The sequence below is a fragment of the Larus michahellis genome, chromosome 7 (genome assembly GCF_964199755.1).
Source record: "Larus michahellis chromosome 7, bLarMic1.1, whole genome shotgun sequence".
Lineage (NCBI taxonomy): Eukaryota > Metazoa > Chordata > Aves > Charadriiformes > Laridae > Larus > Larus michahellis.
The window spans coordinates 3,556,151-3,571,219 of record NC_133902.1 but is presented as its reverse complement, the minus strand read 5'-3'; the positions used below and the strand labels follow the sequence as shown (position 1 = coordinate 3,571,219).

At 49.2% G+C, this 15,069-nt stretch overlaps 1 protein-coding gene across 1 annotated transcript in view; it reads right to left on the bottom strand.

The window, feature by feature from the left end:
• Nucleotides 1–2,390: 2,390 nt before the first annotated feature.
• The window catches only part of LRRC75A (leucine rich repeat containing 75A), a 91,747-nt gene continuing 79,068 nt past the window's right edge, over nucleotides 2,391–15,069 (bottom strand). Inside the window, exon 4 of the mRNA XM_074596341.1 lies at nucleotides 2,391–3,206. Coding sequence (XP_074452442.1) covers nucleotides 2,621–3,206 — 586 coding nt within the window. The 3' untranslated portion in view covers nucleotides 2,391–2,620. The remainder of the gene's footprint in view (nucleotides 3,207–15,069) is intronic.

Below are 15,069 nucleotides of genomic sequence, written 5' to 3'. Positions count from 1 at the left end.
AGGAGAAATCTTGTTCTTGATTAAATTCCTGTACGCTGAGTTAACAAACGGCCATGAGGGGTGTACTCCTGGCACAGCAGCGCAATACGTGCACGTGGCGGAGGAAGGAGCGATGGTGGGTTCGCCGCCCCCATCTCAGTGCCTGCCCTGGGTTTAGGCACAGGCTGTACGTGCTGCGTATCCGCCTTTCCATGCGAACAAACCCTACGTGCCATAGGCTCCGAAGAGGCAAGGAGACCCCAGCCCGTGGCTCCTGGGGAGGGGGAGAAGCGCAGCCTCCTCCAGGGATGGGCTGATGGTTAGGGATGCAGCTGGGACCTGGCTAACCTGGTGCAGCGCATCTTGCTTAATTTATACCTTTACTAAAGGTACCTTATTAAAGCCGTAGCAGTGGTGGAACCAGTCCCCAGGTGCTGCGGGAGAGGTCTCCCGTGAGTTAGGACAAACCGGCTCCCACCAGCGTGACGTGTGAGCCCCTGCCATGGTTTGGGTGCTGGAACAAACATCATATAAAGAGTCCTTGCCGCAAATAAAAAGCCATTTCCTTCCGTGCGCTAAGACTGTAACACTGGAGTCCTCATTATTCCTTTCTCCCACGTTAGTTTTGCACGCTGGCCGCATTTAAAATTTAGCAGATGCTTTTATGATGCTTCTGTGTCCACCTTGTGCCCACCCTGCAGAATCCAGCCCATAAACTGGATTATTTTTTTTTTTTTATTTTTCCAGCCAGCTACAGCCACCTTTTTTTTTTTTTTTTTTCAAGCACCCCGGAGACCCCAGAACTACAGTGCTTTAGCACTGGTTTTTGCTGGGGTGCTCTGTGCTGCCAGCTGGGCGTTTCGACCTGTACAGAGGAAAAATTCAATGCCGGGTCGTTATTAAACATTGTCCTTTATTTTGATTACGGATAGCTCCTTTATTTCGGACAGAACAGTTTATTCGCTGCAAAGTTGTTTGGTTTTTTTCATGCCTGTTGGAAAGAGTTAGCATTAAAATTCAAAAAAAAAAAAAAAGAAAAAAGGAAAAAGGCTTGGATACATGCAAATCATACTGAACATTGCCAAATGTATTAAAACGAGTAGCAGAGTTTCTTCTAAGTTATCTACTTGCGTACGGAGGAGAAACAACAACCCACGGCGTGAAGCCCCTCTGGAAAAAGCTTCCCGGTGCGGTGATGTTAAATGAACAGAGCCAAAGAGACGACCAAAAAAGCCCGGCGGCGTTTGCGCCCAGAAGCAGCAAAACCGGAGTAAAGCTGCGAGCTGGGAAAACCGTGCTGTAAAGCCGGTCGGGGATGGGGCTTTGAACAGGTAGAAAGGGGCTCCCCCTTAGCAAAGGGAGTCGTGTTTGGTCCTTTGAATGTAAGGGAGAGGAGGTTTTTCACACTTTCTTGTTCTCCCCCCCCTCCCACATTTAGGATCAAAGGAAATTCTGGTTCAAAAGGGCCCATTCCAGCGCTGCTGCTCTGGGGTGAGCCATTTTCCATCAAAAAGAAGATAAAATCAAAACCATGTCTCTTAGGAAAAAAAAAAAACCAAAAAACAAACAAACAAACCAACAAAATGACATTTTTAGAAACAAAGCACTTCTGGTCCAGGGGGCAACGGACGCAGCCAAGAGACCCAACAGCCTTTCGGAGGCTTTAAGTCTCCAGCCGGCCGTGTCCACCCAGCCCTCGGTGGCGGTGACACAGGGATGAACCCCAGCGTTATTTTTTTCTTTTATAAATCTTCACTACTGTGGTCTCTTTTATCAGCAACAGGAACGAACCTGAGCTGAGCCCCGGCGCCGGATTTTGCGGGTTGCGCCCCAAAACGGATCAAATACTCTCAGCGCTGCTGGTGCAAGCTCCAGGTAGCGCGGTTTAAAGCGCCGGGGTTATGACAGCGGCAGGGCGGGTGGGAAACGGGATTTTACATCTGAATAAATACTGGGCAGGCACAAGTGCCAGCCCCGTTCCCGTAAGGCTGGAGGGCGAGAGCAGCACCCAGGCACGCAGCGGGCTGGGATTTAGCTCCGCGCCAGGAAAGCAAAGCTCTCCCTCGCGGCTGGCTCACAATATTAAGAGAAAACACCCCTGGTTAGCGCGTGGTGAGACTTTCGTTGTCTCTCAGCAGACACGCTATTCATCAGCCGCTCCTGAAGCCAGGGTTGGAAAGGATTTAAGGTTTATCTGGCCGGCAGCCCTCTTTGGGGTGACCGCTGTCTGTCCATCGCGCCTGGGAGAGCAGCTGGGGTCAGGCTGGATCCAGCGCTAAGGAAAGGGAGCCCTTCCCCGCAAAGCCTGGGCACCTTCCTTCTCCCCTTTTGTGCTCTTCTAAGGGCCCCATGTTACACCACCTTGGAGATGCTTTTTTGAGAGGTTAAAAAAGCATAGCACACCACTAACGTTTAAAAATACCCGGCCAGCTTTTATAAAATACACGTATTCAACACAATCACCTTTACGTGTTCTTTGAAAAGAAGCAAGTTGACATTCATCGCAGGGGAGGAAGGCAGCAGTCCAGACCCCCGAAGCATCCCACCGTGTGGACTGACCCTCCAGCACCTCCAACACTGAGGTCTCAATTTTAAGTCATCCTTGCTCAACGTGCCCACCCAAGATCCACGGAGCCGGACATCATGTCTGCGGTGCCGCAGCACCTTGCTCCGAGTTGGGGAGCTCCCCGGCCTCGACTGTTCTGTCCGTCTGCTGCAAGCCCATGTTGTCCGTCTTGCCTGGTCCAGCTCGCAGGTCCTCCTGGCTCTCGGCCAGGCCATCTTGGCTCTCCAAATCGCTTACCTGACCCTCGCCGAACTCCAGAATGGTTGGCAAGTTGCCTTGCTTTGGGCATCGTCTCTTCAGGCTGACCAAGAAGGGTTGTGGCAAGGAGAAGATGTCCACGTTGTTGCCAAGGTCGATCCAGGTGACGCTGGGGAACTTCTTGGGGTCCTTCAGGGTTTCGGTGAGGTCCCGTAGGATGGCTTTGGTGAGCCGGTTGCCGTTGAGGGAGAGGGTGGTGAGGTGGGGCAGCACGCAGAGCACCGGCAGCAGCTGCAGCAGCATGTCGTCCGTCAGCTCCGTGAAGCACAGCTCCACCGTGTCGATGTGCTCCGAGCTGTGCTGGAGGTAGGACGTGACACGGTCCAAGTCTTTCAGCGTCAGTGGGATGCCCGACAAGTCCACTGTGTTGTCCTGAGGCTTCCCCATCAGGACAGCTTTCAAGCTGCAGGGGGAGAAAAGGAGAGGGACGTTAATGTGGGGGGACGTCTCTGCTTGGTGGCTTCACTTTGGGCTCCCCAGCTGTTCTTGGAGGGGGAAAGGACATGAGTTATTTAGGTAGGATGTTCGACTGGGGCTAACCATCTCTTCTGTAGAGGCCAGGAGTGTGTCTGTGCAGCTGGGGGAGGGGGGGGGGAACGGGACGACAGAGAGACATTCAAGGCTGTTTATTGATAGAAGATGGCCAGAAACAAGGAGGCCATATTCAAAAAAACATAATTCAGAAGGAGCACAGACTTCTTTTATACAGCCACTGCAAAACCCTGGCATAAAGAGGCTATCCTGCTGCTTTTAAGGGTGGAAAAAAAGGGTGAGGAAGCCCTTCATTAGCTGGACAGGAATTGCTGGTGTAACTTCTCCCACTGCTGCTTATGAAGCTCTGTTTGAGCAGGAGGGCACGTGTTTGTCCTCTCGGCTGTACAGGTGGGACACCGAGACCCCAAACCAGAATGACTTTAGTCCAAGCCAGCAAATGTAGGATTAGACACCTGCAGGGCCGGGTAGTTTGATCTAGTATTTCCAGTGTTAGACCTATTATGTCTCTTCATTCCAGCTGCCGAGGAGATGAGGACTATGGAGAAATCCTCAGATAAATAAATTAATTCTCACAATGGCCCTACAGAGACTCATTAGCATGAGCGAGACTGGCGTTTCGCGGGTCAATTTATCTTCTAAAGCGAATCAAAGAACACATCTACAATGAGGACCTGTCGGCAGACTAGCACTGCTGAGGACTTTTTGCTAATGAATTATTCTGAGTTAATTAGGAGGTGGAAGGAGCCTCGTGCATGCTAATCGCTCATGTCAACTTGGTGAGCACACGTGTCTCACCTGCTGTGGTGGCACCGGCGTTAGCCTCACGCCCAACCAGCCAGCTGCAGAAATGCTTTTGCCTTCCACGACAGCCTGAGCCGGGGGAGGGTCCTGCCCAGCACCTGTCGGTTTTTCTAGCTAAAAAACCCAAACCAGCACTAACACTGCTCTTCTCAGCCGCTGAGCAATGCCCGCCGCCGATCAATGCCCACCACCTCTGCGGCACGGATGCTCAAGTGCGTCTGCTCCGCGGCCATCGCACCTTGTTTGAAATTCATCTTGCACAGCACAGGCAGATGTTTTTACGGCTGGTCCCGGCGCGTGTGCCCCAAGCTGTGAGCTGTTTGTGACCTGGGGGTGGGAGCAGGCAGCTGGGACACGTTGGGCTTTTCCCCTGAGGAGTTATAGAAGTAACTCAACTAGAGAGTTGTAAATTGCACTGAGCTTTGAGCTTTAATTCATAAATAATGCACGGGCAACCTTGCAAGGTGTTGTGAGCTCCCCACTGGACTTTGGGGCAGGAGGCCGCCGTGCTTGGTGGGGCAATGCAGCTGATGCAGTCAGCAAGGCCGCTAGCTTAACGGGACTTCTCTTGGTTTTAGCAGCAGATACAGGACAAGCTGTGGCAGGGCCGCTCTGATGTCCAGCCTGCCATCACACACACCCACCGGTTGACAAAGCAACTGCATTCGCACTTGGGGTTGACCTGTTGGCCAGATAATGTGACGCGGTGGAGGACTTGGGGCCAAGACGCTGCTCTGCTGCCTCCTCTGGGCATGTTTTTTCCAAGCTGCCCAGAGACTATTATTTCAAGCAAGGGGAAAAAAGAGAGCTTTTTTTTCCCCCCAGGTTGTGTCCCAGTTAACAAGAGAGTCTCCAAATGCAGAGCTACTCTTCTGTTCTCTTGAACGGCACAAAAGCCAGGTACTGGGTGCCCATGGCCAAAGGTTGGCTACGGAGACCTGGCTATGACCCAGCCAAGCTGGGGTGAGAGCAGGCAAACTCCTGGTGTACTGGTTTTAGACCAGAAACATCTCACAAAACCTGACCAGGTTGCGATGGGGGGGCTGGGAGGGGTGAAAGAGCTCTTTTAGAGCTCCCTTGGTGATGCTACATTACACTCCGTGGCCTGTTTAGCAGTACTTTGTTCTTGCTCCTCCTTTGAAGATCTTATTACAGGGAAGAAATGGACGCAGATAAGCGCTGGGATTAAAGTCAACTTCCATCTAGAGGCTTGGCTAAACACTAGGAAAACAAACTCTCTTCCCAGTTTCAATCTGCACTTAAGCCGTGGCTTTCTGATACGGCGCCGTGGCAGAAAGGGAGGTAATTCTGCAGATCCTCCTCGGCTTGAGCAGGTACCGAAATCACAGCTGGATGCAACAACTGTGCGAATGGCCTTGATCATCAGCTGGCTCTCGGATTGCAGTTGTTTCACAGGAACTATTTGTTTTCAGGGAACACGCCATAGGAAAGAACTAAATTTGTTTTGTTTTTTTTTCTTTGTGGTTGCCTGAGCCCTTGACGGGCTCACGTGGCCCAGCGCAACCCTCCTGCTCTAATAGAAAAGCACCCGCCTGGTGCGCTGCGAGCAAAATGACCGAATTTCGCCTAAACGAGGTTGTGCAATGTTCAGGTGTCCTTAAGGAAACCAATTCCCCCCTCTCTTCATGCCCCAGAAAGTGCTCAGCTGCTCTGTGTGTGTTATTCCGGGATTTGATGTTGGAAGAGAGGAGCTTGTCCCGGCTGCGGTGGCTGCTGCCAGGGGGGACATTGCCGTGGGCTGGAGCAGACTCGAGTCAGGCGGGAGGGGAGAGACCAGGAAGGGCGTTGCAGGATCTGGGGTAGGCAGCGAGTCTTCCCAAAAAAAAAACCAAAAACAAACCTGCTTGAATGGCACGAGACCATTTGGCAGCTGCGCGAATTAATTTCTCGTCCTTAAAAAACGTGGGTTTGTGCAGCAGCTCATCACTGCACAGCAAACCCGGGGGACCTCCATCGGAAGCCATGGGAGATGGGGAGACCGGCAAACACCTGGGATGTCTTGCAGAACTATCACCTGTTTCTTAACCTGACACGTAGCCCTACCTAGGCGGCTGTGCCAGCTCACGAGAAACGTCTCGTCCAGTGGTCGGGGGAAGAAAAAAAATCCATAATGCAGTCTCAAGAATAGAAATCAGCAGAAAAGGGACATATCCAGCATGGTTAGGTAAGATTCCGAGGAGGGGCAAGATCTACAGGAGCGAAACCAAACCAGCCGGAGGCAAAGCCACCTCCTTCTTCATACGGCACCAGGAGCAGGAAAACCAGAGCGCAGCGGCAGCACGCGGGGCTTTTATGGGTGTATTATCAATTTAATATGTGGTTTCGCTTCTCCAGCTCGGAAGAAATCCAAGAGGGTCGTTCCTCCGGCTTTTCAGGAACAGTTTTCGCTGATCCAAACTGAAGCCCCAGCGCAGAGCTCTGCCCTGCAGGGTCCTACGCCGCCGAGTGGGATTTTTTTTTTTCGGCGGTTAAACCCCAGCATCCCCACGCGGGCACAGGCAATCCAGTGGGAACCGTGAGCACGGCTGCGTGCTCCAAGTCTCTGCACTTGCTTCGAGCATCCTAGCAAGAGAGGTGGGGTCTGAAGGGAAGAAACCAAACCAGCCCGATGGATGAGCCGCCCGTCACTAAGGGGTTTTACTATGGGCTGAGGCTTTAGCGAGTAACAGGAGCCCAAGCCTATAATCATCCATGGCAGGCTCTGAACCCGTGATTTAGGCCGTTTCAAGGGCACACAAATTTGATGGGAAACCTTTTTTTTTTTTTTTTTTGGCTCATTAAGTGACTTATTGCACACATCAGCCGACGGGCGGGTTGGGGCGGGAGGACAGGCTAACGAGACCTGCTGCGACCGTTTATTATTTTTATGCACGTTTCAGTTGCTGGTTTGCCCTGGCAAAGATTATTCACGCAGGCTGCTTAGCCGGATAATTTCTATAATTTTAATCTTTCTTTTAATTTTGGTGCAATTAGCACTTTCCCATCTGGGCTCCTCTCAGCCGCAAGACGTGGTGAAGCCGGGATGCGTCTGCTACACCCCCTCTAATGTCACCTTAACGCTACATGTGTTACCAAACCTGCGCTGCAGAGCGGAGAGGAGCGTGATGGAGAATGCTACCGGTTATTGAATTTCTTCCCGGCTGGGAGCTGGGCCGTGCAAAGGGGCTGGGGGAAGAGTCAGAGCTTGGGCTTGGTCCCTCATCCCCTTCCCCTGCCATGGGCAGCAAGCTTGGGCTGCAAGAGGGCTCACTCTGGTAGCCCCAGGCTGCTCGGTCTAAGCCACGGCAATTAATAACTTGGTCTTTGTTTTTCAGACAGGTGCAGCCGCAGGCGACGAGCGACCCTGCCTCAAACCAGCCAGAGAGAAGTTATATGTCAATGAATTGATGCAAATCCCCTGCGGTAAGATGCTGAGCTGCTCTTCCCCAGGGATGTGGGTTTTTAAATCAAAATGGCCAGGGTGAATCTAAGCGTCGTTGAGCCCTCGCTTTAACAGTGTGAGGTTAGTCTTACAGCTAATTTAACGTAAGAAACTAGCTCAAAATTTCCAGAAGCAATCAGCTTTGGAAGCTCTGGTAGAAATAACTGACCTAGGTGGGGGGGCTCAGTCCTTGAGCACACCTCGGTAGCCGGAGCACAAGAGGGCTCTTAAAAAAGTTACAAAACTGCTGATGTTTTTTTTTCTTTGTTTAATATGATGGGGTTTTTTTGTTATTGTTGGTTTTGGTGGTTGTGTTGTTTTGTTTTTTTTTCTCGTACAGCAAGACGGATCATACGATGTAAAAACTATTATTAAATGATCGGCGCCGAGCTCCAGTGGGTCGGTGACTAATATCCTGGTGTTTAACACATCTGGACTCTCCCTAAACTCTCCTGTGCCTCGGGGACCCGTCTCACTGCTGCGGGGGCGCTTCTGGTAGCGACAGCTGGTGGTTTGCTGGGTTAGCTGGAACCTCACACCCCACAACCCCCCCGCAGTAATTTAGCAAGATCTATACTTATCCCTTCCCAAAGTCTCATTTAACCTGTACGTGGGCGGAAAGACAGCTGTTAACGTGACGCGGCTCTCTCTACCGGTGATTTTTTTTGGCAACGCTGGGCAAGAAACTGATGAAATAGTACGTTTATTCTTATAAAAAAAAAAAAAGGATGTTCTTATGTTGGCAGCTTCTTCTCTCCCATGTGTACCGCCGCATCATTTTTTGGAAGCAGCCCCGGCGAGCGAGGTGTAGCGAGGCTGGGCCAGGGCGATGCTTTGGGAACAAGCTCTTCCCACCTCAACTGAAAAAAAACAACCCCCCAAACCTAAATTACTCCTGGTTTGCTGTCTGGGAGCCCAAAGCTGGTTACTCACTGTCAAATAAAGCAGGTAGTATCCCTGCAAATAAGCGATAACCATCTAAAAGCATGACTAAAATAAGCATTCAGGGAGTGAGCTTTGTTTTATCCAGCACGGACACCCCCTGCATGGAGCGATGCTGCCCGCCTGCCTTCATGGAACGTCTCCTGGGACTTCTAGTGTGGCTTTAATTTAGCAAAACCAAGATAACAATGGGAGAATGGGGATAACTTCAGGGCAGCTCTTTTTGTTGTTGTTTTGAGCTGCTTTCAATATTGCTTCACGTTTGGTTTTTTTTTTTCCCTTGGAGCACCCATACGGTTTGTGCCAGCAAGCAAAAGAGAATTTCTCCCTAGGGCTCTATCCTTTTTCCCCTTGCCCCGGGATTTAGCTGATACCTACTGAAACGGATTGATTATCTTGTACAAATAGCCTTTTCACCCTGACGAGCTGCGGTCCGTATCAAAGGCAGAGGAAATCTCCCGAATCCCTGGGGCAGAGCATCCCCCGGTTCTGCTCTTCTGCAGCAGCCTACGCACAATCTGTCCCTCGGGAAACAAACCACCCACCCCAAACAGGGTTTAATAAAAATAGTTCTGTGGATATTCTCGACCATCTCGTGGAAATAAGGGGGGAATATTACGTTAACAAACAGCCGTAACAAACTTTTATCCCTGCCATGAAGTTTGCCACAGAAGGGCCCCAAATCTCTGCGGGAAGAGCTTACCATTGACCAAATCCCTGCGAGCTTCAGTGGAGGATCAGTTACGCCCACTTGGTTTCGTCCTCACATTTTATGAGGATATTCCATAGGGGAAGACACAGATTTTTTTTCTCCCAGCTGGAAAAAGTCTACGGGGTTTTGACCACTGTCATGATAGGATCGGGTGTACAGCCGTGCACTAAATCGTGCTTTGGCAGGACGCTGATTTATATACGCTCACGCTGAACTGAAAGCTGTTTTGCATCTAGCATTGAATCAGATCAGAAAAATGTTCCCGTGAACAAGAATATTGATGTTTAGATCAAAGAGAATTAAAAGAAAGGGATTTCCTCTTGGTTTAAACTCACGACATTTCTCTAAAGCGCCGCACAAACCGGGCCACGAGACAGTGATGTGCCATGCAATAAAGTATAAAACTGGGCTATTGAGCCACTTCCTTGGAGGACAAAGGGGTGGATCAAGAAAAACGGAGAAGGGACAGCCCCACGGAGCGACGAACTACAGTACGACATTTGCATATTGCTGCTCAGAAAACTATTTATGAAAATACCAGCAAAAAGAAAATTATTGAACATAACGAGTCATCAGAAAAAAAAAATAGTAAAGCCTTGAGACAAAAGACCCGGCCTGAACTACCGGCGGTATCAAAGGCAAGTATTAAATAGCTTTTTCCAAGTCCCTACTCCTGCTTCAAGTGATGACAGTCAGACGCTGGGATAGATAGTTTGGAAATGGAGGGAAGGAATACAGAGAAATGCGGGTACTCTGTTGGTAATAACGCTGACAAAAGCTTAAGTTGTGCAGCTCCCCCAGGCTCAAAGGAGGAACAGCACTAAGAAAAGATAATTGTTTAGCTTAAAGGAGGAATGTGACCGAGGTATATATAATTATATAGTATATCTAATGCAATATATATTATATATTATTATATATTACATATCGCATATAATATATATATTATATATTATATATTACACATTGCATATAATATATATTATATATTAAATGCATATATAACAATAAGGATGAGAAAAACAGGGAAGATGAGAACAGACTGCTCTTTCTTTGTCTCTCTCAGTGCGTGAGCCGAGGGCCGCCCGCGGACGCCGACAGACTCAACTCCCCGCGCGTAAAAGGGAGGAGGGCGTACACAGAGCCCAAATCAACCTCCGAGCTCCGGCCACGGGATGTCACCCGGATCAAGGGCTTTGCGGGAGGTCCGGAGCGGACAACGGCGCTGCTGTGGCTGATAACATCAAAAGCCATGTTAGGATTTAATATATAAATAAATAGGCTGTGGGTTTGGTTGGGTTTTTTTCCCCCTGGAGCGCAATGGTAGAAATTCCGTGATTCACCCAAACAGGCCCCTTTCGCTTCATGGCCAGGGCTGGTGGTTTGCCCCCCCGTGAGCAGCCTGTTGTCCCCCCCCCGAGAGGCACTGGCTGGTCCAAAGGCTGTGCCAGGAGGTTGTGGGGGGGGATTTAAAAATACACACGCAAGTGCCTCTGTGTGTGTGTGTGTGTTTTGCAGCTGCTCTTTATTTAAACTGGGGAGAGGCATTACAGTCCCAGAGCAAAAATGCTTCTACTTACGCCAGCGGCAAGGAAAGGAAACTCTATTTCCCAAGTTAAGTTAAAAAAAAAAAAATATATCTTTTTAACAGGTTTGTGATGCTGCCTGGTTGAATACTTTCCCTTTTTTTTTTTTTTCCTTTCTTTTGTTTCAAAAAAGCAACCAACCCAACGCATCAGACCATGAAAGATGAAATCCCCAAATAATGTAGACAGAGCCCAGCTCAGAACTGGAGTTGCCAAATTCTCCAGAATTCGGAGACACGCAATGCCTGTTTGGCCCACCACAGCCCATGTTCACCTTTCGCTTCGTTCGGCAGCTTCCTTCGTCAGCCCCCCGGCGCGTGTGTGTGCTGTGATTAGTCATTAGCTGGTTTAGCTCGTTGTTTATGGCCACAGAAAGGTTTAGCGGATTATTAACAGCGTAGTTTGAAGTCTGTTTTTCCCTGCCTTTACAAACGAATAGCTTGGAAAGATTTCACGCCTCTTCTTAAGAGAGATTCAGGGTAAAGAGGGTTTTTAAATATATAAATACAAAAATATGTGACTTTAAAGCCCCTTTAGAGCTTACCAATAAACACGTAAGAAACTCCTAAGTCTTTACTGCTAAGAGGGAAAGCACCAGTGTGGATTAGTTATTTTGGTCTCTTCTTGTTCCAAAAGCCTTCCCAGTTTTGCTAAGCTTTGCAGTTTTCACATCATAAAGTCCAGCCATCCCCATCGTGAACTCCCTTCCCCTGCTATCGAGACCCCAGCCCGCTCCTCCCGCGAGTGCCATCTGACTTAGGGGGGGGGGTAGGAAGGGCCTGGAGCTCATCATCGGGGGGCTTCTGCTCCTAATTTTGGCCCTGATGCGTGACATCAAAACTTTATTATGGCCATTTGAGCAACCTGGTCTAGTAGGAGGTGTCCCTGCCCATGGCAAGGCGGGGTAGAACCAGACATCTTTAAGGTCCCTTCCAAACCAAATCATTCCGTGATTCTACGATTTATAAAATAGTTGTGGCTGCCGGGAATGCTCTGTGGGAACCACATCACCTGACATCCCTGGGCAGGATCTCCTATCGCCGTTGCAAGACCAAACACTGGGCTATTTCTCACATCCAGCACAGCATTTTTTTAAGCGTCTTGTGAAGACCATACCTGGAGGGAAATGCTAAATTTTTCCTCTACGTTTTCCTCTTGCAGCAGGATCCCCAGCGCTGCACGCTGCTGGTCGCTGCCGGCGTGACGCTTGCAGCAGTATCTCCTCCGCGTGCCCGAGTGCACGGGCTGCTCCAGGAATAGCTCTTTGTTTACACGTCTTTCCTTTCCAAATCCCACTGAATTTTCTTTGGCTCCTCACCAAGCTACGCAGGCCTGTTCCTCCCCTGTTCCAGGCACAGAGCTTGGGAAGTGCATGGGATAGCTGATGGGAAGAGCAATTTCTGTGCACCCAAGAGCATCCCCCGCACCAGGAGACCCGACCCGGGTCTCGCAGCTTTGGCCACGGTGTGATACTGGAAGGACTGTTGGCATCAGCAAGATCTTGATCAATAAACCCTTCCCATCATGGCGAGATAAAGTCAAGCACCTTTGATTTATATTTCTTCACTAAATCACTCCATACCTGAGTAACGTCTCCACAGACACCTATTGAATTCTAAAAGCTTTTGACACAAATGACAAGAAAAAGTCAGTTTTATCCCTGGATGAGTGCCGAGACCCTTTCCACCAGCCTCAACTCCTTCATTCCAACCCGTCTGATGAAAAGCCATCCACTAGAGAGCAGCGTCACCCAGCCCTTGGTGCCTAAAAGCCAGCACATCACCCCAAACCCAGGTCAGGAGGGACACAGCCCTGGTGTGGTGAAGGGATGAGATGTCACCGTGCCATCGGATGTCCTACTCACAGCACAGCCCTCGGCTCCTCTGCTGGGTATGTCACACAGACTGAGTTATCTGAGAGCTGGTGGTGGCTTTGGGGAGATGTGCTCAGACTTTGAAGATCCATGTCCGGCTCTAAGCACACCTAAGCATCCTAATATTGAAATAATTCAAATATTCAAAATAATGCACATGTGAAGGAAGGAATCCACTATTTTGGGTACAGCATCTCTTTGGGGAGAAACAAAGTGCAGAAGAAGAGAACGGAGAACAGAAGAAACAGAGAAGAGTCTCTGGGTGGGGCTGGGTGGATTAATTTACTTTTAACATCTCCCAAAATACCCCTAATTCCACCCTAGAGCATTTTTCTCAGGAAAGGAAATAAAGGACATAAATTTTCTTTGCATTAAGCATTTTGGCAATGCGATGTCCTTTTAATTAGTCCCTTTCTAAGGCTGATGTGCCTCCAGCTCGCGCTGGCGCAGAGGAGACGGGAAACCACGGCGGGAGGAGGGTCGGGCAGCTCGGGTGAAAACTGCAGGCAGGGACTGGCTTCTGCCCGCTCTTTCATGGGCACAGGCGCTGCGGGAAGCGTGAAGGCTGCATTGGTTTTGGAAGCTGAGAAGAAAAATACCAGCATACGAAAAGGAACCAGGCACATTTAAATTCCTTTCAATAACTTGCTCAAAGGGGAAAAGAAATCTGCAGTGTTTTTTGGTTTCCAGTCCAAACCACATGAATTTGACCCGCTAACACTGGCCAAGGGGAAGGCACAGATCCATCACCCAGGAACTCAAGGGAAGTCCATCTGGGTCCAACTGCGGGTGCTCGCGCCCAGGCTGCTGGAGAAGCAGCTGCCCTTGGTGGATATTTGGTGATGGGGCCCTACGACGGCAACCCCTAGAGAAGGTCCAGCGGCAAGGTTAAACCAAACAAAAACTTTGGGATGGACCAAAAGTGCACCTACTCCTTCCCATGGCCGAGCTCCCTCAGGCAACCGCTCTTCCCTTGCAGCTTCCCACAGTCTACAGCTGCGCGATTCCTGCTGTGTCATAATTTCACGGCGTCTCTGTGGTATTCAGTAAAAGGACCCAATTAAAGCTTTACAAGCGACAAGCTTCTTGGAAAATGAAGTACTGTTATCTGAAGAAGCAACTTGACAAGTATCTCCAGTAGGGATAATTAAGCAGAAGAGCCGCTTTCATTTGCATGCCGCACAGCCAGCTCCTCGTCATGGTCCAGAGCCACGGATTCAAATACGCAGTGAAGCGACGGCCTTCTGCGCTGTATGAGAACCGCCGTTTATGTGTGGCAAGAGCAGGGATTTTTTCTTCCCCCAACTCGTTTTTAATTTCCTGCTAAACAAAATGCTAAAAATAAGCATTTGGGATCCATCAAAATGCTTTGCTATAATTATAACTCTATTTAACTTATTGCAAAAAAAAAAAAAAAAAAAAAAAAGTAAATATCCTGCTGTTGGAGTACTCTATTTTTCTATCCCCGTCCTCCCCAGAATGAAATGTATTTATATACTCCTTCCTACGATACATTTTGCTCTCAAAAAACCGACATTTTCTTATAGTGAAAACGTGCTGGAATATTTCCAACAAACTCTACTCCAGCGTAATAAGAAACTGCAGCTGACGCCCCATTAATAACATGCATTTGCAGAAAAGGCAATTTGCACAAGTGCCAACAGAAAAACAATCAAGAATTTAAAAGAAAACAACATGTTGGGCTCGTTGCTTCCGTAAATGACCTCCTGGAAGAGAATGGGACCGGAATAAGAAACTGCAAGTTTGCATGAAGAGAAACAACAGTTTGCAATAAAATAAACAACGTTTTCTTTAAATTCTAACACGGGGGGGAAAAAAGGCCAAAAAGACTCTTGGAAAGGGATTTTTATGATTGAGTATATTAAAAATACCCAAGTAACTATTGGATTTACTTGAACAACTCCCCACTAGAGAGAAAGGAGGCTGATGTGCTCTGGTTTGACTGGGAGAAGGACCTTTGAACTGCGTTGCAGTCCTCAGCCTCCAAGGGAAAGAGGCCATAGGAAGAGAAATCACTAGCAAACTGCTCATAAAAACAGACTCTTTGCTGCCAATATGTTTAAAACAGTTCCAAACGAGTGAGTTGAAAGGAAGAGGAGGAAAAAGGAAAGGGCCGGGGAGGTTGAGAGATGGGAGGCAAGAGGAAGGGGCTGTGAGGGACAGGAGACCCGTGGGGATGGAGGGAGCATGGGAAGGGGCTCCAGCTGGGAGCTGGCTGGTTGAAATCCTTCATTTGGTTGCTTGAAATCCTTCATTTCAGCCTCTGCCTTTGGTTTCGTTACCACTTTGTCTTGTCCTTGCAATGGATGACCCCGCAGACAGACTGGATGTGACCCCCAAGGTGGGGCGCGACAGCGTGGCTGCTGCCTCTCTGTCCCCCTCGTCACAAATTTT